At 34.4% G+C, this 27755-nt stretch overlaps 1 protein-coding gene across 7 annotated transcripts in view; it reads left to right on the top strand.

Annotated features, from left to right (window-relative positions):
* CCDC18 (coiled-coil domain containing 18) overlaps positions 1-27755 on the top strand; it is a 165163-nt gene that overhangs the window by 2688 nt on the left and 134720 nt on the right. For 5 of the 7 annotated variants that reach the window (XM_089919464.1, XM_089919460.1, XM_089919445.1 and 2 more), the window contains exons 2-12: positions 24-160; positions 1040-1214; positions 3433-3594; positions 4185-4217; positions 7739-7845; positions 9071-9199; positions 18607-18703; positions 20114-20235; positions 21169-21460; positions 24160-24284; positions 25158-25318. In XM_089919464.1, the coding sequence (XP_089775590.1) occupies positions 27-160; positions 1040-1214; positions 3433-3594; positions 4185-4217; positions 7739-7845; positions 9071-9199; positions 18607-18703; positions 20114-20235; positions 21169-21460; positions 24160-24284; positions 25158-25318 (1537 nt within the window). In that variant the 5' untranslated portion in view covers positions 24-26. The remainder of the gene's footprint in view (positions 1-23; positions 161-1039; positions 1215-3432; positions 3595-4184; positions 4218-7738; positions 7846-9070; positions 9200-18606; positions 18704-20113; positions 20236-21168; positions 21461-24159; positions 24285-25157; positions 25319-27755) is intronic. The other 2 variants (XM_089919455.1, XM_089919450.1) reach the window with 2 other exon arrangements.

Here is a 27755-nt window from a genome sequence, read left to right as displayed (position 1 = left end):
AAGAAATTCATTTCTTTTTTTAGGAAATGGAGTCTAGTTCCTCAGACTACTATAATAAAGACAATGAAGAAGAAAGTTTGCTGGCAAATGTTGCTTCCTTAAGACATGAACTGAAGATAACAGAATGGAGTTTGCAGAGATTAGGGGAAGAGTTATCTAGGTGAGTGAGTAAAATTACATGTACAATTCTGAGTAGGACTTTAATTTATGAATGTAAAATGTGTGAATATCATTATTATATGATGTGTTTCTGATGTGTCCAGAGTAGAGAATAATGTTCTATAATTAAAAAAAAATAATTTGAGTATAACTTTCAGTTTAGGAAAAAGAACTATTAGAGAAGCATTTACATATTAAGACCTTTAATATATTAGGACTCAGTCCCTGGTGGCACAGTGGTTAAGACTTCGCCTGCCAATGCAGGAGACACGGGTTCAGGCCCTGGTCCGGGAAGATCCCACATGCCGTAGAGTAACTAAGCCCATGCACCACAAATTTTGAGCCTGTGCTCTAGAGCCAACAAGCCACAACTACTGAGCCTGTGTGCCACAACTACTGAAGTCCGCACGCCTAGAGCCTGTGCTCCGCAACAAGAGAAGCCACCACAATGAGAAGCCCACGCACTGCAACGAAGAGTAGCCCCCGCTCACCACAACTAGAGAAAGCCTGTGCGCAGCAACGAAGACCCAGCGCAGCCAAAAATAAAAATAAATAAATAAATAAATAAAATTTAAAGAATATATTAGGACTCAGAGTATAAAATATATGTGTAGGCTTAATTAATCTTTTATTATTATGGCTGTTTTTTGAATCTTAAGTAATCCTAGCATAGAGGCTCCAGAAACATAGATTGCTAGTTTAAAACTAATTATGGTTTATTTAAAAATTTAGTTGAAATGCCTTAAGTTCATTTCTGGAATCTGATTTTCAGCAACATTTCAGGTGCTTTTCTTTCTGTTTTCTTATTTAATGTATAGAAATTTAGAGTGGATACTTAAAGTACCTAAGAACTAAAATGTATTTTTTCTTTTTTTTCTAGTGTTAGCCCACGTGAAAATTCTGGTTATGCCTCTAATCTCTCAAGGTCTGAAAGGCTCGTTCTGGAAGATCTTTCTCAGCCTAGCCAGCTTGGACTTTTGAATTACTCATCTTATAAAAAAGTTTGTAAAATGCCCAATAGTGGTACTGATGTTCAAAAAAAGCCAAGAGATAAGGTTATTATTTTTAGACCTGCCTACTTAAAAGTAGTTTTAGTTTTAGACTTGTCTACTTAAAATGCTTTTTCTTTGAGTTCTTTCTTCAAATACCTTATTCATGTTTTCCATAGTTTTTAGTACTCCAGACTCTTTGAATTTAAATATAATGGTTCTTGTTCTGTCCTAACAAGAGAGCAGTTATTTTGGTGTATTACTCTATTTTAAAACTTCTATATTTATTACCTTTTTGCAATTAATCTTGTTTTCTCAAGTAAATTGTAACCCCCTTGATTTTAGTACTGTACCATGTACGTAATAGGTAATCATGGCTTATTAAGTGGTTAAAGTGTACTTACTGTTTAGCCTGGATCAGGTGCTCCATTCATTATCTCTAAATTTTGTGGATGTTGTTAGACATCTTTCGTGGTCTTGAACTCACTCTCTCTTCCTCTTTTTTATTTGGCCGTATTATCTATCTCCCTATGTATACTCCTCTTCCTTACTCAACGCTTTTATCTCTTTTTCCACTCTCTTCCTCCTATTTTTATTACCCCATTGACAGCATGCATATATACATATGGTTGCATATGTACATCATACTCTTTCTTGATAAAAATTTCCTCTTCCCACCTCAGAAAGCCAGCAGTTGAGAGATTTTCTTTTTGTAAGGAAGCTGATGAAGCTATCTGAGCCTACATTTTAGAAAATGAATTCAAATTCCATGTCTACAAAGATTATGTAATTTGGGGAAATTTGATCTCTACCCTAATTCAAATTGCTGATTGTTTTTATTATATATATGCCTTTATTGAAATCATTGTGTTTTACCCTAAGCAGAATCACAAGTTACATGATAAATCAGAGGGGGAAAAATATTGGTAATGCCTATTAAAGATAAAGGGCTAATCTCTTTGATATGTAAAAAGCTCCTAGAAATAAGGAAAAATCATCAACCCAATGGAAATATGGGCAAAAGACATGAATGGAAAAGGAAATTAAAACAAATAAAAAGATGTTCAATCTCAGTCACAATAAGAGAAATTCACTACCATATTATTAAACATCCAGATATTTGACACTATTTTGTTGGTGATATTAGGGGGAAATAGGCATTCTCATACATTGCTGGTAGAAATGCAAAGTGATACAACCTCAGTGGAGAGGCATTTGGTAATATTTACCAAAACCACAAATGCGTTTACCCTTAACTTGGAAATCCCATTTCTGGAAAAGTACCTGTATAAGTACAAAACAAGGCACTGTTTGTCATAACAGAAGACTAGAAGTATCTCATTTGTCTAGTTGGTTGAATAAGCATGCAATAGAAACTGCAGCTAAGGGGGTTAAAAAAAAAAAAGAATAGGAGTTTCTCAGTGAATTGATTGTGGAGAGATTGCCAGGATATGTTGTTCAAGTGAAAAATGCAAGGTGCAGAACAACATACATACTCTTCTGGTTTTGTATTAGGAGCTATTGGGGGCGGGGTGGGTAATTGGTATTGCTTGTATATGCGTATGGAAACACTAGAAGACTAGGTTTAAGATCCTAACTTAATTAATGACTCTCCTATATAAGGAGTTTCGTATTTTTTGCTGATTGATGTTATATAAAAATTTATAAACAAGAAACTTGTAAAAATGGTTACCTATCTACTAAAGATGGGAATGATACTTCTGTATGTACTTTTTAAAAATATATAATTCTGACTCTGAATTGCATAAATATATTATTCAAAAAAATAAAATTAAATGTTTTGAAAACCTCAACTCCCATGAAAATTAAAGTAATTTATTGTAAAATATATATTCAAAAGAGTATAATAGAAATATACAAACGGTTAAATAATAATTTATCCATTTTGTTGTTTGTGGGCATTTCATTTCTTATCATTTTTATGTCTTTAATCTTCAGGTGCAAAAGTGTAAACGTTTCTATCAGATTTATAGCCAGGAGTAATATTGTTGAGTCTTAGCATGTTCAGCTTTACTGGATAATACCAAGAACTTTTCCAAAGTATACCACTGTTTTCCAGGCTGAACTTATTTATGTACATGTTCACCAGCAGTGGAGGAGAGAGTGCTGATTGTCTCATATCCTCACCAACACTGACTGAATATCTTAACCCATTTTTCTGAGCTACTTAGTCATTTTATTGATAATTGTTCATTATTTCCATTAATTACATGTAATGCTTAATGAAATAATTCAAAATAAATTGTTCTTTTTCATTTTTCAGATGTCTTTTTCATCTTCTACCCCTGTGGATCAGGAAATCAAAAGTCTTCGAGAGAAACTTAATAAATTTAGGCAACAGAATGCTTGTTTGGTCTCACAGAATCATTCTTTAATGACTAAAATAGAGTCTGTCCACTTTGAATTGACACAGTCAAGAGCAAAAGTATGTTTCTTGAAGTGGTGACTATGCCAACAGAAAATAATTGTAATCATCTTAAGATTTATAATTGGAAAATATTCCTTGTATTGCCTTAATGTGTTATGTATAATAATTTTTATTATGATATTGTATCAACATGTTATAGAATCAATTTTATGTGAATTTAATATCTGAAAATTATTTAGGGGAACTTGTATAGCCTATGCATTTAGATAATTCAGAACTTCTTAAAATCTTAAGATTATCAATTTGTGTGGTTTTACTTTGTGTACAAAGGAAATATATAGCTTACTTATCTTCTTAAAATAATACATTCTCATTGCTGAAAACTTCAAAAATAGAAAAAAGAAAAGGGAGAAAGATAACCCAGTTTCCACCATCTAGAAACTGCTTTTATTGGTTTATTACATAGTTAAATATTACATGTTTGAATAGTTTTTTTTTCCTGGAATTGTATTATACTTCTTACATAGTCTAAGCAGTTTTGGATGCATTTACGTAGCTTTTCCAACAATCATTTTTAATATGACTTCTTTTTTTAATATTTATTTTATTTATTTATTTATTTTCCTTATTTTTTTTGGCTGCATCAGGTCTTAGTTGTGGCACATGGGATCTTTGTTGAGGTATGCGGGATCTTTTTGTTACGGTACATGCTCTGCTCGGGTTTCTGTCTAGTTGTGGCACTCGGACTTCTCTCTGGTTATAGCATGTGGGGCTCCAGGGTGCATGGGCTCTGTAGTTTGTGGCATGCAGGCTCTCTTGTTGAGGCGCACAAGCTCAATAGTTGTGGTGCACGGGCTTAGTTGCCCTGCGGCATGTGGGATCTTAGTTCCCCAACCCGGGATCGAACCTGTGTCCCCTGTGTTGGAAGGCGGATTCTTTACCACTGGACCACCAAGGAAGTCCCCAACAATCATTTTTTATGGTAGTATTATGTTTCCTTATGTGAGTATACCATAATTTAATTAATAGCTCCCCTGTTTATGTGGTTTCCTATGTTTTTCTATATGATTGGTATACAAAAAATTAGAAGAAACCAAAATGTCCAATAACAGAGACATGGTAAAGTAAATTATGATATATCCATATAATGGATTGCTACTAAGCTTTTTTTTTTTTAAGGTAAATGCAAAGTTGTTTGACTTTTATAGAAGTTTGTAAGGTTTAAATGATATATGTAGAGGCACTTAGAATGGTGTCTGCACAGTCAACACTCAAAAACTTACCTAAAATATTTAGTGGTAGAAAAATATTACAGAGCAAAACACATACACATACATGCACACACACAATAATCTGTTTTGTTTTTTATAAAATGAGCACGTGTCTATGTGTGTGTATGTATATAGATATGCATATGACATATATCAATATAAGGACAGAAGGACTGCTCCACAATATTGTTGATAACTTTGGAAATGGTTGGAGGGTCATAGTGAAACTTTCACTATTTACTTTTTAAATGTATTGTTTTAAATAGTAGAGTTATGGGAGGTCTTTATTTTGTACTTTTCTTTTTTTTTTTTTTTTTTATTTTGTACTTTTCAAACAAAACAAAGTACTATTGAGCCTAAGGAGAAAAAATGCTTCAGTGAACATAAAACTTTTTTGGTGTTTGGGATTATTTCTAGGTTAGATTTCCAGAATGGTCAAATCACAGGGAAATAATTTTTTCAGGCATTTATTGCACTCTGTCTACATTCAGTATTATTATTTTTTTAAACATATCTATATTTTTAAATATCTTTGAGGGAAAATTATTTTGTTTTTCTTGATTTCTTATGAAGTTTACCTTTTCAGTGTGTCAGTTAGATTTCTTTTGTTGTGTCTGTTTACCTTTTCTGTTTATTAATTGTATTTTAATTTTTTAATCAACTATAGATTCTTTTTAAAGTCATAGAGGCTTAATTATTTAAAGTCTAAGAGATATTAAAAGAATTTTGCTAATAAATACTGAACTATTAGCATTTTGTTCCTTTCTTTGAGCATGTAAATACACCAGTGTTTATTCTAGGCAGTAAGACAGATATTTGTGTTTTACTTCCCATCTCAGCATTTTCTAAAGTGCCTGATGAAATATTTTTTAGGGAGGCTGCCTTTTCCAGGGCAGGTCTTAGCTTTGATTTTGCATATGTGCTACTGTTGGAAACCTTTTGCTGAAATTCCCCATTGTACCGATCAACATATTCATAATTTACCTTTTAGCAGTGTCTGTACAGTAGTTACACTTCTGGAGACTGTCATCTTGTTCTCTCTGAGCTTATTGCCCTTCAGACCTGCTGCCCAGCTGCTCTCCTGGGACTTCTCTTTGATGTTCTTCTAGGTTGGGTCTATTGTTTCCATGATCCCATGTCATTTTTCTTGGTTTGCTCTTTCTTTAGTTGGAGCATGTTTCTGGTAGCTTCCTTGTCTGTCTGAAATTTCTTAAGTTCTCCCCCACACTTGATTGAATTAGGTTGAAAATTATTTTACCTCAGAATGTTTAGGACATTGCTTTCTTGTCTTCTATCCTCCAGTTTGTCTCTAAAGCATCTGATGCCATTGTGAATTACTTTTCCTAGTGGGTAATATATTTTTTCATTTGTTTTTCCACTTATGTTTTTAGGAATAGACCTCTGTTATTTATTGTGCTGGGTACATGAAGACCCTTTTAGGCTGAAATCTTGTGTCCTTTGGTCCCTGAATTTTTTCTTATGTAACCTTTGATAATTTTCTTCATTCTGTTTTCTTTCTTCTATCTTTCCTAACCTGGATTGGTACTCTAAATCTTTCAAGTTTTTTTCTGGTATTTTCCATCTCTTTGTCTTCCTGTGATACTTTTTCTGTGATTTCCTCAACATTGTCATCCTATTGAATCTTTTATTTTTGGCTTTCATAATTTTTCATTTTCTGGAGCTTTTTCATGTTCTCTGATTGTTTTGTATTTAATAACATCCTGATGCAGTATCTTCTCATAGCTCTCTGAAGATTTAATGATTCTGTGTGTTTGTGTGTGTGTATATGTTTGCCTGGCTGCTGCCAGTTGCTTTTTTCTTTTGTTTTGACCTCTGACTTTTGTGATAGAAGCTTTCAGATATTGGTGTTTTGGCTATTTGTATTTAAGAGAAGGCACTTAAATGCTCTTTGGAAGCTCTCTGTGCAAAGGTGAAGTTTGTTGTCCATTGGGCTTCATTTGTTGGTGATGGTTGAGAAGATGGCTCTTTTGTAGAGAGAGATCTCCCTTCCCCCATCCAACATCCATATATGAGGTCTTTTTCTTTGGAGCTCTTGAGTTTCTCCAGCAAAGAATCCTTTGATTTCTTACCTGTGGGGTAGCCCCAGATGAGGTGGGGTAGGAAGCTAGAAGCTGAGTGTTCCTTATTAATCTCTTTGTTTTTAACTCTTTCTCATCCCTGCTCATCATTCCATGTAATGTCTCAAGAGTCTCAAACCTTTCCTGTTCAATTCTCCAGATAATAATAATAACTTTCTATCTCTTCTTGGTAGGCCATCATGTGACTCTTGGTGTTCTGAGAGTAGGAAAAGGAGGGACTCATCAACAGAGTTAGAACTATATCCCAAGTTTTCTATCCTGGACCTCATCCCTCCCTGTACTATTATCTCATGCTTCCTTTTTTGGGGGATAATTAGTTCTCTTACTGGTATTCTTTTCCAGACACCATTTAGGTTGTGGATTTCTACCATCCTACACTCTTCATATTCCAAGTTGTAGGATTACTATGCTTTTCTGTATTTTCTAGGTTTTCTCTAGTAAGCATGTATTCTAAAATTAGGTTTTAAATAACAACAAGGTTCAGTAAGTATTTTTATGTGATTTTGAAATTTAATTTTCTAATGTATGTGAAATTTATCTTTTTAGATAAGTTTATCTTTAAATTAGTCTGTAGAGGTTCTCTTTTTTTTGCCAAATAACTAACGAGTTATCTTGGGATGTTAAGTTGAGGGTAATGGCAGGAGCTTACATGCTGAAACTGGCTTGTGATGATGACATGCCCATGTAAATTGATAGATAAGATGAGCTTCACAAACAATGAACAATGACTGGGGAGTTCTACTGAACCCCTGTCAGATGGTAAAAGAAACTAAGGACAAAGTCGATTAATTTATTTTGTGAAGAAAGTGCTCTAAAAGTTCTTTGTTTTAGGTTTCTATGCTTGAACCTGCTCAACAACAGGCAGCCATTGTACCAATCTTAGAAGAACAGATTATAAATTTGGAAGCAGAAGTTTCAGCCCAAGATAAAGTTTTGAGGTAAAACTTACAGCTTTAAAATATTTATTTTCTACTTTTACTTTTTGACGTATCTTGTTAAAATTTGTCCCCCACCCCAATAAATCCATATTGGTGTATAGACTGTCTTAGTTAGAACTTGTTGATTCTGTTTTCAGTCCATCATAACTCCTCTTGGCTGCAGGATACATGCAGTATATAGGGGCTAAAAAAGACTAAATCTAAGCTGAGATGCTTATTTATGTGTTTTCATTAATATGAATTAGTTTGCTTGTTGCCCTACATAGTAATATGTACTCAGTACTTCGATGGGAGTTCAAGAAATAAAATACAAGGAATCAGGCACTTTATAATTTATCTTCCTCTTCTGCTATGAATAAAATGAGAAATATATGCATACTAAATAGCATATTGCTCCATTTTAGTGATTCTCAAAAGAGTAGTTCTGGGACCAGCAGTATGAGCATCATCTGGGAACTTGTAAGAAATGCAGATCTCAGTTCCTGTCTCAGACTTATGGAGTCACAAACTCTGGGAGGTGGGACCCAGCAATCTGTGTTTTAACAAGTCCTGCAGATGATTCTGATGCACACTAAAGTCATCTCTCATGATCATCAGAATTTCATAATTTTCTTTGTAATACATATGTTAAGTTTATTCCTAGGTATTTTATATTTTGGTTGTGTGAATTTGTTCTTGTTCTGTTCATTGATAGTATATAGGAAGGCTACTGCTTTTTGTATAATACTATAATTATTTTGTAATTGGACTATTTGTCATACCTTTAATTAATTCTAATTTTTGTTTTGATTCTCCTGGGGTTTTCCAGGTAGCTAATGATATTATCAGCAAAAAAAAAGAATTTTGTCTTTCTTTTCCAAAATTTATACTTACTACATTTTCATTTTAGCTTTTTGCAACTGTCAGAAAAATCACTGGATATAGTGGTGATAACAGTCATACTTATCTAGTTTCTGAAATATATCTAATACTTCTAGTATCTGATCATTAAATAGGATATAATCTTTTATTTCAGATATATTTATCATCTGATAGAAGTATCCTTTTATTCTTTATGAAAACTAATAGTTCACAAGTGATGAATACGCCTTTTCTCTTTCTCTTGTTAAATATTTGTTTCTCTTAACTCAGTGATTTAAACTAATAGAATTCCTGATGTTGAACTATTTCTTGCTTACCTGAAACAATCTCTTCAACAGCCTTTAAAAGTATCTTTATTTTATAGAGAGGCAGAAGATAAATTACAGCAGAGTCAGAAAATGGTGACTGAAAAGGAACAGAGTTTGCAGAAGTCCCAAGAGGAATGTATAAAGCTAAAGGTAGACTTACTTGAACAAAGTAAACAAGGAAAGAGGTATGTGTTTTTAAAGCAAATAATTGTTTTTGTAGAGGAGAAACAAAGAATATAGTACCTGTTTAAAATTCTACTTAGTTTTTGAAGTGAAAAAATTTCAGAAATTTGGCAGTAGAAAATTTAATGTTCTTTTTTGTCCGTTAACTTTTTTAAATTTTTGATTAAAAATTTCACGTGTGGACTTTATGGTATTGGCATTTTGAATTGGGATTAATTCCTTAAAGCCCGATAATGATTATCAATGAATGATACTTACTTATTTCTGAAATTAAATTCATGAGAAAGTGTGGTTGGGTCTTCCTTTAGGAATACATAAGTAATGCAAAAATATCTATTTTGTATAAACCATATCTTAAGATAAAGTTTTCTAGTTAGCTTTGACCATATCACCATTAACTTTGAATGTTAACTTTTAAACTAATAAAGATGAAAAATTTTTAGTTTAAGGAGATTTTACAGTATAATAATGTAATTATAGCAGCTTTTACACAGGGTAAAATCATAATTTGCATTTTTATCTTCTCTGGCAACAAAAATATGTTTTAAAAATTTCTTCTATTATATAAATGTTATGAAGAAAGTGTTTTTTGAAAAGTTGTCATACATAGATAAATATTTGTGTGTGCATTTAAACTTCTAAAAACTGCTCAAAACCCATCTATGTCATTTTTTCATTAAAATGAGTTTGGAAGAACATTTTCTCAGCAGTATTTGGTTAGTATAGTTCAGGTTACAATATATATTTGGTAGGCAATATTACTTAGTGGAAATGTTTAGGTTTTGGAGTCAAACAGCCAGTTTTTACCTCTAAGTGACTTTGTTACCTTGGGGAAACTATTTAACCTTCTTGAACCTCAGTTTGTTCATCTATTAAGTCAAGATGATATTGTCTTGATGTGAGGAATAAATGAAAAAAGAAATGTAAGGTGCTTTGTAAATAATAAACACTAACAAATGTAGCTATTGTAAATGTAAACTATGTGATTAAATATTCTGAAATTCAGACTTTACTTACTCAGATGAGCTTTTTATACATGATAATTTAAAATAATAAGATAATAATACATGAAGACAAGCCTTACAATGTAGCTAAAAAAAAGTACAGAGAAAGAGTGACTAGTTCTCTCTGTAGAACTTATACAAGAGATGATTTTTAGGGTAGGGTATTGACTATGCTGTCATAAGGTGAATAAGTAGGCATGGACACGTTCTGGACAGTGTGTGCAAAGTCATAGAAGTATAAAAGAACATCATTTCTGAAGAACACTAGGAGTTTTGTGTACTTATAAATGGACAGGTGTAGTAGGATTTGAGGAAAAAGACAGGCTTGGTCCAGACTAAATGGCTTTGTGTTTTATGCCAAAAGATTTGTGTTTTAACCTGGAGAGGATGTGACATGAAGACTCTTGGAGCTTTTTGAGGAACTAGAATGAAGATAGGCATTCTGAAAATGAAAGATAAAACCTTTGCAAATACTTTTCTTTGGGTGATGATTAATCATAATGGATTAAAAAGCCAGTATAAAGGCGGAGGTTGTTGAGCTTTATGCTGTTTATAAGAGACATACTTAAAACATAAGGACACAGGATAAACAACACAGTCCTACCTGTAGGACAGGGAACTATATTCAATATTCTGTAATAAACCATAATGATAAAGAATATGAAAAATATATATGAATAACTGAGTCACTTTGCTGTACAGCAGAAATTAAACACAATGTTGTAAAAAAAAAAAAAGAAAAAAAGAACCACATAAGGACACAGAAAAGATGAACTCAAAGGGATGAAAAGAAATGTTTCAGGCAAATAGTCACCAAAACAAAGTAGGTATAGGTATATTAATATCACACAGAATAGTTCTAAGTGCAACAAGCGTTACTAGAGTTAAAAAGAACTCATATATATAATGTTTAGGTAACACTTAAGCAGGAAGCTATAAAGATTCTAAACTTCTATTTAATAATTTAGTCCCAAAATACTTAAAGAAAACAAAATTTCAATGAACAAATCTGTAACCATACAGGGAACACTTTTACACATTTACTAGAATTGTGAGATTAAGCAACAAAAAAGTAAGAAGCTGAAGAGTTGAGTGATTAATAATCTTGATCTAATGGTTGTATGTATGGAAGCCTGTAGCCAACAATTTGAGAATTCACATTCTTTCAGGCACTCGTAGAACATTTATAATTTGTTACCTCACTCTGCCAGAAAGCATGAATTCTAACAAAGATAAAAATATTTGTGTCATACATATCACCTTCTCAGACCACAGTATAATTGTTATATATAACAACCCCGCCCCCCCACCCCTAAATCATGTATGTTTGAAAATTTAAAATCAACCTTCTTGCTACTCATGGACCGTTGAAGAAATTTTGAAAATTAGAAGACTTAGAACTGAGTGATATAAAAAATATTGCAGCTTGTGTGCTGCAGCCAAAGATATTCTCAGAAGAAAATTTTTAGTCTCCTGTGCGTGTATTAAAATTAGTATGTGAGGGACTTCCCTGGTGACACAGTGGTTAAGAATCCGCCTGCCATTGCAGGGGACCTGGGTTCAAGCCCTGGTCCAGGAAGATCCCACATACCACGGAGCAGCTAAGCCTGTGTGCCACAACTACTGAGCCTGCACTCTAGAGCCCGCAAGCCACAACTACCGAGCCCACGTGCCACAACTACTGAAGCTCGCACACCTAGAGCCTGTGCTCTGCAGCAAGAGAAGCCACCACAATGAGAAGCCCACTCGCCGCAACTAGAGAAAACCTGCACACAGCAACAGAGACCCAATGCAGCCAAAGATAAATAAATAAAAATAAATAAATTTATTTTTTAAAATAATAAAATTAGTATGTGAATGAGCTAAAACATTCAATTTATGTAGTCAGGAAAAGGACATAAAGAGCTTGATCAAAAGAAAAATAGGGGCTTCCCTGGTGGCGCAGTGGTTGAGAGTCCGCCTGCCAATGCAGGGGATGCGGGTTTGTGCCCCGGTCTGGGAAGATCCCACATGCTGCGGAGCGGCTAGGCCTGTGACCCATGGCCTCTGAGCCTGCGCGTCTGGAGCCTGTGCTCCGCAACGGGAGAGGCCACAACAGGGAGAGGGCCAAAAGAAATATAGAAGTGATTAAATAATAAGATAAGGGTGAAATAGAAAACAAAGAAGCAATAGAGAATCCCCAAAACCTAAATCTGGTTCTTTTCACAGTGACCAAGGTAATGGGCATCAGACAAGATTAATCTAAGAGAAAAGGCATAAAAACCAATATTAGAATTGAAAAGGAACTCCTAAGTTACAGATTTAGCTATGACTTAAGAAATAAGACTAAGTACTATGAACCGTTTTAGGATAATACATTTGAAAACTTAGACTAAATAAATGATTTCCCAACAAAGTTAAGTTTAACAAAACTAACTTAAGCATAAATTGAAAACCTTGGGGATTTTTCTGGTAGTCCAGTGGCTAAGACTCTGCGCTCCCAATGCAGGGGGCCCGGGTTTGATCCCTGGTCAGGGAACTAGATACCACATGCTGCAACTAAGAGTTTGCATGCCCCAACTAAAGATCCCACATGACACAACTAAAGACCCCCACATGCTGCAAGTAAAGATTCCACATGTGGCAACAAAGATCCCGCGTGCCACAACTAAGACCTGGTGCAGCCAAATAAATACGTAAATAAATGAATGTTTTAAGTAAATTGAAAACCTTAATAGTTGTTTAGCCATTAAAGGTATTGAATCAATCAGAAATTTCCCCACAAAAAAATAAAATAATCAAAATGATGATGACGAAAGGAACAGTCCCACTATGGCACATGGTGGCTAAAATGAAAAAGACTCACAATATCAAGTTTTGAATTTGTAGAGCAACTGGAATTCAAATATATTTATAGTAGGAGTATAAATTGGTAGAACCACTTTGGAAAACTATTTGTCAGTATCTACTAAACCTAAACGTAAGTCACCCTATGATCCAGCATCCACTCCAACAGAAATGAAGACCTGTATCTATCAAAAGACATGTACAAGGATGCTCAAAGTAGCTTTATTAATAATTGCTAAGTGTTCATCAACAACAGAATTAATAAATATATTCATTCATATTCTGAAATATATGCATCAGTGAAAAAGCAACTATAGTTCTTTAACAACAGGGACAGATACTACAGATGTTAAGCAAAGGAAGCCAGATGCAAAAGAATACTGTGTATTTCCTTAAGAAATCAAGAATAAGCAAAATTAATATATGGTGTTAAAAGTCCAAATAGTGTTTACCTTTTTAGGTGAAGAGTATTGACTGGGAGGGTCCACAAGGGAGCCTTTTGAGTGCTGGAAATGTTCTATATTTGATCTGGATAGTAGTTATGTGGGTACATACATATGTACAAATTCATTCACTTAAGATGTGAGCACTTCACTCAATAAAAAATTAAAATAAAATAACTATAAGTTAAATCTGAAAAAATCTACAGAAGATAGGTACAATCTTAATGGAGGTTTAAAAATGTACTCAGGATTTGTTTTAATCAGGTATGGCAAGATAGACATGGAAATGGCTGTCATAAATGAAGAAGTTTTTATACTCACAGATTACTAGAAATAGGAGACATGACATGTCATGTAGAGGGACCACACAGGGAAGTATCAGGGTTGTTCAGAAGGCAGAGGGAGTTGGGAAGAAAATATGAACAGGAGGTTTTACTGTGGTTTCTGTGGGAAGAAATGGTTGAGGTAGGGTGTTCAGCCTTCAGATTGGCTAGTATGAATAATCTCAGTGGGCAGAAGTGTAAGACTGTCCTGAGTGGTCTAGTACCTGGTCCTGGGGTGATTAGGACAGGAGAATATTAGCCCGGTGTGTAAGAGCCGGATAGAGGAATGGGGAGTGGGCTCTGGATTGCTTAGTTTGTGTATGAAAGGTACACTCCCATGTGCCAAGTTTATTAATCTCTGAGAATTGGCTAGCCCTGGGAGGGCCAGTCTTCCTAGGGTCAGTAATGCCCGAGATGTCAAAATATCAGACTAAAAAGACATACTTAATACAATGGAGAAAATAATAAAGCTTCTTTGAAAGCCTTAAGAGAAGATGTAACTAATGAGGTGTATACCATTTTTCTGGAAGGGAACCTAACGTAAAGGTGTCAGTTTTTCCCAAAATAGTTTATGCATTCAGTACAATTCCAATCGATATCCCAACAAAATTTTTGGTAGAACTTAATGAACTGACCCTAAAAATCATGTGGAAGAACCAATGTCCAAGAACAAACAAGGCACTTTTGAAGCGGTAGACCAAGGTAGAGAACATGTCTATAGATAACAAGACTTCTAAAGTTATACTAATTAAGTCAATGTGATATTGGTATAGGAATAAACAAAAAAGTCAGTGGTACAGAACAGAGACTCTTAAGCAAACATGCATACAGTGGAATCTTCATAATGTAACAGGTGGCATTACAAATCAGGGCAAAGGATGGAAGAATCAATAATTAAGGTGCTGGACAAACTGACATCATGTGTTTCATATGTGATATAGTGAGAAGGGTACAACACCATTTATGTGGTATGCCTCTTGAGAATGAATAGCCTGAAACTAATCATGAGGAAACATCAGACAAGCTCAGGTTGGTCTTCTGTAAAACAACTGTTTATTCTTCAAAAATGTCACTGTCATGAAAGACTGAGAAAAGCTGAGAAGATGTTCCAGATTAAGGAGACTAAAGAGACATGATAACTAAAAGCAGTAAGTGACCCTGGATCAGAAGAAGGAAAATTCCATAAAGAAATTATTGGAATAATTAATAAAATTTATATATGAATTGTGTATTAGACAGTAATATTGTATCAATTTTAGATTTCTTAAATTTGATAGTTACTTGTGGTTATATTACTAGTTACTCTAGGATATATAGTTCAGTGCAAAAAAATCTCTCAAGTGAGAGACATAAAGCAATGGTGGCAAAATATCAAAAAGTGGTGAATCCACATTAAGGGTGTACTGACTTAATTTTAAAAACAAATACTTCAGGAGGACTTCCCTGGGGTTCCATTGGGTAAGATTCTGCTCTCCCAATGCAGGGGGCCCAGGTTCGATCCCTGGTCGGGGAACTAGATCCTGCATGCATGCTGCAACTAAGGAGTTTCCATGCCACAACTAAGAGTGCATGCTGCAACTAAGAAGTCTGCATGCTGCAACTGAAAGATCCCACATGCAGCTACGAAGATCCCACATGCTGCAACTAAGACCCGGTGCAGCCTAAATAAATAAATAAATATTAAAAAAAAAAAAACTTCAAAAAATAATTCTGGGAGAATTGATTATTGATTAAAAAAATTAAATTAGATTCCTGCCTCATACTATACCTGCATTAAAAAAAAAATTCTAGATGGATTAAAGGCCCAATTGTGAAAAGTAAAACTTTTAGAGAAAATATATGAGAATAGTTTCTGTGTTGTCTCATGGTAGGGAAGAATGTTTTTTGTTTTTTGTTTTTTGCGGTATGCGGGCCTCTCACTGTTGTGGTCTCTCCCGTTGCGGAGCACAGGCTCCGGCTGCGCAGGCTCAGCGGCCATGGCTCACGGGCCCAGCCGCTCTGTGGCATGTGGGATGTGGGATCCTCCCGGACAGGGGCACGAACCCGCGTCCCCTGCATCGGCAGGCGGACTCTCAACCACTGCGCCACCAGGGAAGCCCCGGGAAGAATGTTTTATATGAGAATAGTTTATGTGTTGTCTCATGGTAGGGAAGAATGTTTTAAAATGAGAGCAAAAAAGCATGAATATTACAGGAAAAGATTGCTAAATTTTAAGTCCATTAAAATAAAAACCTTCTGTTTATAAAACTCATCAAATAAAAAGTGAAAAAGACAAGACTAATGTTGGGGAAATATTTGCAAGTAATATAATTCACAAAGATTAATATCCAGAATTTGTAAAGAACTCTCACAAAATAAGAAAAAGCAGGGTTGGGGGGAGATATCCAGTAATAAAAGACAAAGAATCTGTAGAGGTAAAGGACAGGAAACTCAAATATCCAATGAAACATGAAAGCTGCTTAATCTCACTGTCATCAAAAATGTAAATTAAAACTACAGTGAGGTTGTAAAGCTACAAACATGTCTTACTATTAGATTGGCAAAAGTTTTAAATTTGATGGTATTGTAGTAACTCACTGAGCATTTATTATGTGTAAGCACTTTTCTAAGTGCTTTAGGTATATAACTTATTTATTCCTCATACAATCATAAGAGTTTGATAATATCCTCATTTTATAGATGAAGAAACTGAATTAGAGAGAAGTTAAGGTCACCCATTTAGAAAGTGGTAGAGGTAGAATTTGAACCCAAACACTGTGGCTCTAGGGCCCAATGAATTGAATACCGTGACAGAAGATTACGATATTTCATTGAATGTAAGATTCCACAGATTTTAAGGTGTACCGTTATTTTAGTAATCACTAAGAAAAAATATCATGAAACTATGGTATACCATCAATCGTAAAATACATGATAATTTTAGAGATGTTAAAAATGTGAAAACAATGTGCCTCTTACAGTGGATGAACTATGATGTATTGTTTGTGGATATTTTGGTCAACATGTGAATGTACAAAATGTATGATGATAATAAAACAAAGTCACACTGTGGAAAAAGTCAGGGGAATAGGATTTGGAGGTGAACAGGGACCTCAACTCTGTAATGTCTATAATGTTTTGTTTGCTTAAAATAAAAAGGCTACATGAAACAAAAATAGCAAAGAGTTAAGATTCACAAAAGTTGGGTTGGGAGTACATGTATATATTTATCCATTCTTTTCTGTGTGGCTGAAAATATTATGACCTTTTTATAAATATTGGTGGTAGGACTTCCCTGGTGGCACAGTGGTTAAGGATCCGCCTGCCAATGCAGGGGACACGGATTTGAGCCCTGGTCTGGGAAGATCCCACATGCTGTGTAGCAACTAAGCCCGTGAGCCACAACTATTGAGCCTGCACTCTAGAGCCTGCAAGCCACAACTACTGAGCCCACGTGCCACAACTACTGTGCACCTAGAGCCCATGCTCTGCAACAAGAGAAGCCACCGCAATGAGAAGCCCGCGCACTGCAACGAGGAATAGCCCCCGCTCGCTGCATCTAGAGAAAGTCTGCGCACAGCAACAGAGACCCAACACAGCCAAAAAATAAAAATAAATAAAGCTATTAAATCTGGTCAAAAGTATGGACCATTTAAAAAATAAAAAGTGAAAAAAACAGGTATCCTTTGCTCTCTGAATTCCAGCTATGCCAACTAAGGAATGGAATATATTCTCGTAGATTTTCAAATAAATCCCTTATTGTTTAAACTCTTTTTTATTTGAAACTTGGAACCAGACAAACATCTCTGATATCCACAGTTGCTGTCCAAATTTAAGAACCCCATATATTCAGGAAATAAGAGATACTTTCACTTGAATTTGTAAGCCAATAGAGAAGAGACTGAAAATACAGAAGAGTCCTGAAAGGGAAGAACTAAGATCCAGAGTATAGATAAAGGAATTCACCTTGGATAAGAGAAGAGTCACTAACTTCAAAATAATGTGATGAAAATAAGTTTAAATATAGAAAAATTTTTAGATGTGGATATGAAATTGACCAAGTTCCAGCCTAGTAGTCTCAATTCACTGTGAGAGGTATGAAGAAAGGTCAGGATGAACTAAGAGGTGAGACAGAATGGTTGGGCTTGCTTGGTAGTGGTTGGATTTTGTTGTTCAGATTTTATATCTTTTTTGAAAATTTACTTGGCCTTTTCAAAGATCACAGGATCTACTGAGTACTTTTTTTTTTTTTTTTTTTTTTTTTTGCAGTATGTGGGCCTCTCACTGTTGTGGCCTCTCCCATTGCGGAGCAGGCTCCGGACGCACAGGCTCAGCGGCCATGGCTCACGGGCCCAGCCACTCCGCAGCATGTGGGATCTTTCCGGACCGGGGCACGAACCCGTGTCCCCTGCATCGGCAGGCGGACTCTCAACCACTGCGCCACCAGGGAAGCCCTACTGAGTATTTTTAATATACTAGACAGTGGATTGATTCTGTAATACCTGATCTTTGAAAATTTATCATATAGCCTCAGGCAACTTCCCTAATCTGTCTTTTCCAGACAGAGAAAAAATTGCCAACACATAAGAATGTATGTTTCAAAGTTTATAAGTATTTTATGTTCTATTTTATTTTTCATATAGATATCATAGTGAGGAAATTATTGTAGTCTAGTCTTCATTTTTCATTTTACCATTTTAAGGCTTATACTCCTTTTTAACACCAAAAAATCTGCTTCTCTCTAGTTATTCCTTATAATTAAATATAGGTTATTTTGGAACTTAAATACACAAGTACAGAGCATTCTTTTATTAATTATCTCATTAAATTTTAGAGCTGAACAACAAAGGAATGAAGCACTATATAATGCTGAAGAGCTAAGTAAAGCTTTCCAACATTATAAAGAAAAGGTGACTGAAAAACTGGAAAAGGTAAGAGGCAGTTGTGCAAATTCAGTGTTTTGTATTACCATCCACATTCTGAAAATATAGACATAAATAGAATATCTTTATTTATGGTTAAAGTGGGGAGTAATTTTTATGATCTCATTCATAATAAAATCATTGAAATAAAGAATTTATAATTATTAGTTAAGTATAATATTTACCATCTTCTTATAATGAGCAGAAACTTTCTTATCCAGAGAAGGAAAAGAGTGGAGACACGGGACGAAATGTAGAGAAAGATGGGGTGAGTGAGCAGTTTAGAGCTATAGAAGTAAAAGCAGGAAATTTGTTCCTGTCACCTCAGTGAAAATGAAGGCAGAGTAGATTATGTAGCCTTTAATTGGTCTCCTTAGACATAACACCCTGAGAGAGGCTCACTTCTGCCTCTCAGAGGGAAGGTTCCTTGAATAGGTTCTACATAGTAATATAGTGGCTTAATTACATTCATTGAATATCTTCAAGTAATACCACATGATAATAAACCTGTTTGGAGGGAGGCCACATGTTGGACCTTAAGATAAATTCTTTATATCCTTAATTAATATAAATTCTTTATATCCTTAATATTTACAAATTCTGTTCAAAGAAAGGTAGAAGGATAGAAGAAATATTAAAAATAAGAAAAATTTAAGATCCCATTAGATACTGATGTCTTAAGTGTGAATTAATAAGATCACTGTTTTGAAAGCCTTGGAAAAGGTCCCTGCGGGAAAGAAATATTGTAGAAGGGATTTTTAATAAGGTAATGTGGACTGGGAGGTAGAATACTTAGTAGGGAGAATATCCTCCTAGAGAGGGAGGACTTTATAGAGGAAAGAGAGGAAAATGTAAGAGGTGATTTTTTTCATACTTCTTAGGATTATAAATTTCAAACTGCTCAGCAGAGCCCTATAGTTAGATAGATATAACAAAGGAAGTGGGGCAGATCTGTCCAGTCCTCCATTTTCCACTGCTCAAACCTGGATGCTTGACTTTTATCTGTTTTAAATTTGGGGCTGTGATTTCCTTGGGAGTATTCTGTGGCTAAAATTTCAAAAATTACTTCTCTGGAACATTTACACTAAAGTTAGCCTTTAGTAACTTGATGCAGCATCTCTGCATGAGTTGCTTGCCTTGTGTACATAGAGCAGAACAATTCTGCTTTCAGGTAATCATGCTGTTGTTCCTTTCTTGTAGGCTCTTAACCATTTCTGGACAGGTGGTAGCATTCCCCCCTCCCTGTTCTTTGTTGCTGGAAGTTCACTTTGCTCCTTTCACTACAAGGCTGGGGACTTAAACTTGTGGAGTACTTACTCCACTCTCCTGCTTATTTCCGAAATCACTACATTTTAATTTGAAATACCTAAAACTTATGACCACATTAGTGCATCCACTTAAAACAAATTATTGTTTTAGGTTCAAGCTGAAGAAGCAATATTAGAGAAAAATCTAATTAACTGTGAAAAAGAAAATAAAAGGCTACAGGAAAAGTGTGGTCTATATAAAAGTGAACTTGAAATTCTGAAAGAGAAATTAAGGTACAGTATTCTATTGTAAAAAAAGGATTTTTGTGTGGAAATAGAGAAAAAACTGAAACATTTAAAAATAGAATATTTTGAATTCTGTAATTATGGCCTTAAATAATGTAGAAAGATAGGCATCCATGACTGAAATTGTTTTCTACTTGTAAATTTAGGATTTTAAATGAATAAAACATGTGTTGATGTTAATATACTTGTAAATATAGAGTAATATGATCAACATATTTGCTTTGAATATATTTAGAAAAAATTAACACAGATGTAGTGTCCTTGTAGTGTGACCACATTAGCTAGTAAAATATGTATTCTTCAAATCATGAAGCATCACCTAGTGTAACCTCATTTCAGAGATGTTAAAAATGTGATAAAGGGAACTGATGAAATACAATAACAGTTCTAAACAGTAGATTGTTCTAATGTTTGACATGTTTTTATAGGTATACACATATATGTTTAAAAACGCTGCATAGTAATCTGTTAATGGTTAATTAGATTTTATCTTTTAGAGTTGTGGCTAATAAATAGTTTGTGATTTTTTTCCTTATACTATCTAAAACTTTCTTGATGCTGCAAAACATTGTGTCAGGATTTTGGAGCTAACTCTCCTGTCATACACTTTTTAAAAGGGAGCAGAAATACCTCCAAGATAGTGGGATTATTCTGCTCAACTACTTACTGTGAGACACTGGGCAAGTTTCATAACCTTTCCTTGCCTTGTTTTCCTCCATCCATAAGCAGGGAGTAACAATAGTGCTAGCCACATAAAGTTGTGAGTGCCTAGCATGCAGAAGGTAGGCACTCAGTAAATGTGAGCAAGTATTATTATTTCAGAATTAAGCTTTAAAATATTTAAAAAGTGAGATTAACTAAATATGATTATTGAAAGTAAATGTATGTTTTATTTTCATTTTTATGCTTTTTTCTTCATAGGCAGTTAAAAGAAGAAAATAATAATGGAAAAGAAAAATTAAGGATCATGGCAGTGAAAAATTCAGAAGTCATGGCACAACTAACTGAATCTAGACAAAGTATTCTTAAGCTAGAGAGTGAGTTAGAGGATAAAGACGAAATACTTAGAGAAAAATTTTCTCTGATGAATGAAAACCGAGAATTAAAAGTTCATATTGCAACACAGAATGAGAGACTGGATTTGTGTCAGCAAGAAATAGAAAGTTCAAGGGTGGAACTGAGAAGTTTGGAAAAAATTATATCCCAGTTGCCAGTAAGTATGTGTGACAAGGAAAATTTTACCCAAGTGCTTTATAAGAGATCATAATTTTGTAGTTGCTTTATTACCTTCTATTTTTTTCTCACGTCTGCTTTCAATCATCAGTTCTTTTCTATCTAATCCTTTTTTCTGAACTTACCTTTCTACTATTCTATCCTTTCTCAATCTCTCAGATGCCATGTATAAGAATGGCACAGAATTTTTTAAAACAACAGTTTTAAAGGAACATTTATATACCACAGCGTTCACCCATTTTAAGTGTACTGTTCAATGATTTTTAGTAAATTTACAGATTCTGGAACAATCACCACAATCCAGTTTTCAAACACTTCTATCCCCCAAAGGTCCCTTGTGCCCATTTATAATCAGCCGCTGTACCCATCCCCACTCCTAGGGAATCACTAATCTACTTTCTGCCTATGGAGATTTGTCTTTTCTGGACATTTCATATAAATGAATTGTACAATATGTGGTCTTACGTTTTCTTAATGTTTTTGAGGATCTTTCATTGTGGTATATATCGGTATTTCATTTCTTTCTATTGTTTAATATTATTCCTTTGTATGGATGAGCCACGTTTTATTTATTCATTCACCAGTAGATGTACATTTCGGTTGTTTCCACTTTTGAACTATTATGGATGATGCTGTTATGAATATTTGCTTACAAGTCTCTGTCCACACATTTCTCTTGAGTAGATACCTAGAAGTAGAATTGCTGAGTCATGTGGTAAATTTATGCCAAACTTTTGCAAAGTGGCTGTACCATTTTACATTCTCACCAGCAAAATGTGAGGATTTCTGTTTCTCTACATCTTAGCCAACAATTGTTATTGTCTGTCTTTTTGATTGTAGCCATCTTAATGAGTATTAACTGGTATCACATTGTGGTTTTAATTTCCATTTCCCTGTTGACCATGTTGAGCAACTTTTCATATACTATTAGAATGGTACAGAATATTAAATTGTTTTTATGGTAGCATCTGGCCACCTTTTCTCTATGAGTTATATATATGACCATATTTATAAGTGAGATTAGGAAGAAAGTAAGTATACTTGTGTCAGAAATTTGTTATTCATAGGTGCAAAGTAAAGGTGAAATCAGGAGATAAGATAAAGATAAGATAAGATAAGATAAATGTGTCATGATTGGTTTCACATATGGATGGCTGGTAGACTTTTACCAATTTTAAACTGTCATGGAATTATGAAGCTGAAAGGGACCTTAGTAATCATCTAATTCAATATTATCATTTTATTGAATTGGTGAAGAAGTGTACCCAAGGAAGTAAATAATTTGTCCAGCTAGCTAGTGGCAGAGTTAAAACCAGAATATACCATTCTTGGTTCCCATCCCCCTGCAATATCTACTTTCCTGGGATGCTGATTATTTGCTTAGATTGTTTTTTTTAATTTTTTTTTTTTTTTTTTTTGGCCACGTGGCACGTGGGATCTTTGTTCCCAGGCCAGGGATCAAACCCTTGCCCGCTACAGTGGAAATGTGGAGTCTTAACCACTGGACCACCAGGGAAGTCCCTGTTTGCTTAGATTTCTAATGTACTGTTTGCTTTTGAAATTTGATAGTAATCAAATGCAGGTAGCATTCATTTTAAATTGATACTTCCTTTGACTCAGTATCAAGAATTACTTGATATGTGATTCTGAAAGTGGTGTGATAATATATGCTTGCTCCCATATAACATGATTTAGAAATGTGAATTTGTCTATTTCTAAAAAGTGTGATTTTGTTATAGTTTGAAGGTAGTAGTCATTAAGTGCTTACCTTGCCCCTTTTCACAACTAATTTTTAAAATTATTATTCAGAACATACAGAATACATAAAGAGACCAATATAGCACATTTGCTAAATCTGGGAAACATATTGTGATATCTACTTCAGACATTTTTAGAATAAAAATTTATAGGGAAATAAAGCCTCAGTATGTACTTCATTAGATCCCCATTCTCTCCCTCTCTCCTCAGAGCTAGCCACTATTTTGAAATTCATATGTATCCTTCTTGCCCATATTTTAAATATTGCCATATACAGATGTATCCGGAAAAAAATATATATATAGTTCAGTGCATTTTTGAAAGTACAATATGTGCCTCTGTTGTTTTTCACTCAGTGTCATGTGATGTCTCCATAATGATTTATATAATGCAGATTTATTTTAACTATTGTAGTTTTCCCATTATGTTAATATTTCATAATGAATTTATACATTCTGTTGATGGCTGTTAGATTGTTTCTATTAAATTCACACAATTTTTCAAACTTACGTAAAAAATAATTGTATCGGGCTTCCCTGGTGGCACAGAGGTTAAGAATCTGCCTGCCAGTGCAGGGGACACAGGTTTGATCCCTGGCCCGGGAAGATCCCACATGCCGTGGAGCAACTAAGCCTGTGCGCCACAACTACTGAGCCTGGGCTCTAGAGCCTGCGAGCCACAACTGCTGAGCCCGCACACCACAACTACTGAAGCCCATGTGCCTAGAGCCCATGCTCCGCAACAAGGGAAGCCACCACAAATGAGAAGCCCCCTCACCTCAACAAAGAGTAGCCCCTGCTCAATACAACTAGAGAAAGCCCGCGTGCAGCAATGAAGACCCAACGCAGCCATAAATAAATAAATAAATAAATTGTATCATAGATATTGTAAGTTTATATATGTTTGTTTTTAAACTTGCAGTTAAAAAGAGAAATGTTTGGTTTTAAATCATCTCTGTCTAAGCACCAGATGAGTATTTTGTCAAACAAGGAAGACAGTTACATTGGCTGCTGTGAGACAAATAAAATGGTGATTTCGGAATTGAGGTACGGTTTTCAGATGCTGAAGTTTTAGCACATACGATGTGTTTTAAAAATTGGTAATTAAGATCTTTAGTTGAGAAGTTGAGAAATATACAGAAAAGTCTAGAGAGTATTATAACAAATATCCATATTTCCACAACTAAGAGCTGATTCTTCTTAACATTTTTTGATATTTTTTTCAAATCTGTTTCTTTAAATAAAAAATAAAACATTACAGGATAGATAATGCCCTTTGATCCTTAACACTAGTCCCATTCTCCTCCTAAGTATCTACCATCATGAGATGGATATCTATCCTTCAATTCATTTGTGTTTGTTTATATTCATTTGTGTTGTTTATATTTATAAATATACTGTTTTTATATGTTTTGTAATTTTGCTTTTTCACTCAGCATCATTTTTAAAATTCATTGTGTCGAGGTAGGTAGGTAGAATGGTTGATCAATGGATGGACTAGTGTGGTTAGTTTAGTTTTAATAGCTGTATAAGAGTCTCTCCTACAACTACATCACAATTTATCTGTTCCTTGATCAATAGTTGTCTTATTTCTAGTTTCCCGCTATTACAAATAATGCTGCAAAGTCCATACTTACACATGTTTCCTGTACAATATGCGAGAATTTCTCTAGCAGATATTTCTAAAAGTAAAATTGCTGGGTCATAGGGTGTATACTATCAAGTTTCTAAAGTAGCTGAACCAGTTTACAATGTAATCAGTTGTATATAAGACTTTCTGTATCTTGGCCAATAGTTGACTAATATCAGAGTTAAAAATTTTTTTTAATTAAAATTATTTTAATTTGAAAGGGGAGAATGGTTTGTGGTATTTTTATAGAATCTTTCTAATAATTTTTGGTTTATTTTCTTTTGTGCCAGGATTAAGCTTGCAATGAAAGAGGCAGAAATTCAAAAGCTTCAGGCAAACCTGACTGCTAATCAGTTATCTCACAATCTTATTGCTTCTAATGACAACCAAGAAAGTGGCAAATTAAATAGTTTAGAAACAGAACCTGTAAAACTAGGAGGTAATCAAGTAGGTAAGTATATTATATTCAATTCTTATTATAAATTGTAATCAGAGTTCTTTATGATAGTTTTTTAAAGAAACAGATTATCAGCTGGTTACTATTATCAAACATACTTGATAATCTGTTATTACTACTTATGTGTTAAGACAGTAAAAATTATTTCAAAATTCTTGAACTTTGCATCATTCTTTAAAAATATATTTTTGAAGTAAAATTTACTTACAGTAAGATGCATCCATTTAAAATAAAAGTTCAATGCTTTTTGTCAGTTTTTTTTTTTTAATAAATTTATTTATTTATTTTTGGCTGCCTTGGGTCTTCGTTACTGCACACGGGCTTTCTCTAGCTGCAGTGAGTGGGGACTACTCTTCGTTGTGGTGCATGGTCTTCTCATTGTGGTGGCTTATCTTGTTGCAGAGCATGGGCTCCAGGCTCGTGGGCTTCAGTAGTTGTGGCATGCAGGCTCAGTAGTTGTGGCTCGCAGGCTCTAGAGTGCAGGCTTAGTAGTTGTGGCGCACGGGCTTAGTTGCTCCATGGCATGTGGGATCTTCCCGGACCAGGGCTCGAACCCGTGTCCCCTGCATTGCCAGGCGGATTCTTAACCACTGCACCACCAGGGAAGTCCAGATGTTTGTTTTTTTCATATGGTTATACCCTTGTTACCATCACCGCAATCAAGACATGCAGTAGTCCCTGCCTATCCTCCCAGGATACATTCCAGGACCCCCGGTGGATGCCTAAAGCTGCAGATAGTATGAAACCCTATGTACTACTATGTTTTTTCCTATACATACATGCCTGTGATGAAGTTTAATTTGTAACTTAGGCGCAGTAAGAGATTAACAACAATAATAATAAAATAGAACAATTATAACTGTATACTATAATAAAAGTTATGTGAATGTGGCCTCTCTCTCCCTCAAAATATCTTATTGTACAAATTTAATACCTTTTTTGTCTTCACACATTGTGGCTATAACTTTTGCAGTTTGACGTGTGATAGCAAAACTAGCACAAATTTCTGTTTTCTTTACAATTTCCTGGATTGAAGAGTCTTACTGTGGATCTTAGCAACCTCAGCATACAACTTTTTTTCTTATTAAGTTTAGTACTTTCACCTTTTCACTTAAAGGGAGCATGTTACGGCTTCTTTTATATTTGAATTGCTAGCATCACTACTCTTGCACTTTGGGACCATTATTAAGTAAAATAAGGATTACTTGAACACATGCACTGCGGTACTGCAACAGTTGATTTGATAACCTAGTTGGCCACTAAGTGACTAACGGGTGGGATACATGGACAAAGGGATTATTATTCACATCCTAGGCAGGGCAGAGCTGGACAGCAAGGGACAGTGTGAGACTTCATCACACTACTCAGAAGCAAGGGACAGTGTGAGACTTCATCACACTACTCAGAACGGCACACAGTTTATAACTTATGAATTGTTTATTTCTGGAATTTTCCATTTATTATTTTCGAGCCTCAGTTGACAGCAGGTAACTGAAACCATGGAATGCAAAAACTAGGATAAGGGAGGACTACTGTATAACATTTCCCTCAGGATCCATATACTCCTTCCCAGTTACTTTGGGTTTAATTTTCTCTTCTCTTTAAATTTTTCTTAAAGTGAAAGCTTAGATTATTGACTTTAAATCTTTCTTCTTTTCAAATGTAAGTATTTAAAGGTACAAACTTCCCTTTAGGCAATGCTTTAGCTGAATCCCATTAATTTTATATGTTATGCTTTTATTTTATTCAGTTCAAAATATAATATCTCTTGTGTGTGTTTATTTCCAAATATTTAGTCATTTTCCAGATATCTCTGTGTTATTAGTGGTGGACATTATGTTGGTTTCATTAAACAAATGAATTCATGAATGTACCTGATTTCAATTTTTTAAATATTTTGAGACTCAGTTTATTGGCCAGCATATGGTCTATCTTGGTGAATATTCCAGATTCACTTGAAAAAATTCTGTATTCTGTAATTATTGGGTGAAATTTTTTTTTGCACTTCTTTTGAGATATAGTTGACATACAGCATTATGTAAGTTTGTGTATAGTGTAATGAGTTGACTTACATATGTTATTTCCACAGTAAATTTGGTTAACATTGTCATCTCATTTACATACCAAAAAAAAGGAAAATTTTTAAGATCTACTCTCTTAAATTTCAAATATACTATACAACAGTGTAACTTATTATCATCATGTTGTACATTATGGATCTACTTTTACTTTTAATATACTTAGTTCTTAGCCAATAATTAACATGAAGAAACCACCGTGTAGAAGAAAACTTGCAGTATTTGTACTAATAGCAAATCACTTGAATACCTTATATATGATTATCTAGGTTATTAGGTAGTCTTTTTAAGACTCTTTAGGTTTTGTTTCTTTGTTGCTTTTAAAAATTTGAATATTTCCCTTTCTTCCTTTC

This window comes from Delphinapterus leucas, chromosome 1 (genome assembly GCF_059928025.1).
Source record: "Delphinapterus leucas isolate spDelLeu-1000000601 "Yukka" chromosome 1, BTC_Dleu_Yukka2, whole genome shotgun sequence".
NCBI lineage: Eukaryota > Metazoa > Chordata > Mammalia > Artiodactyla > Monodontidae > Delphinapterus > Delphinapterus leucas.
This window is presented reverse-complemented; position numbering and strand designations above follow the sequence as displayed.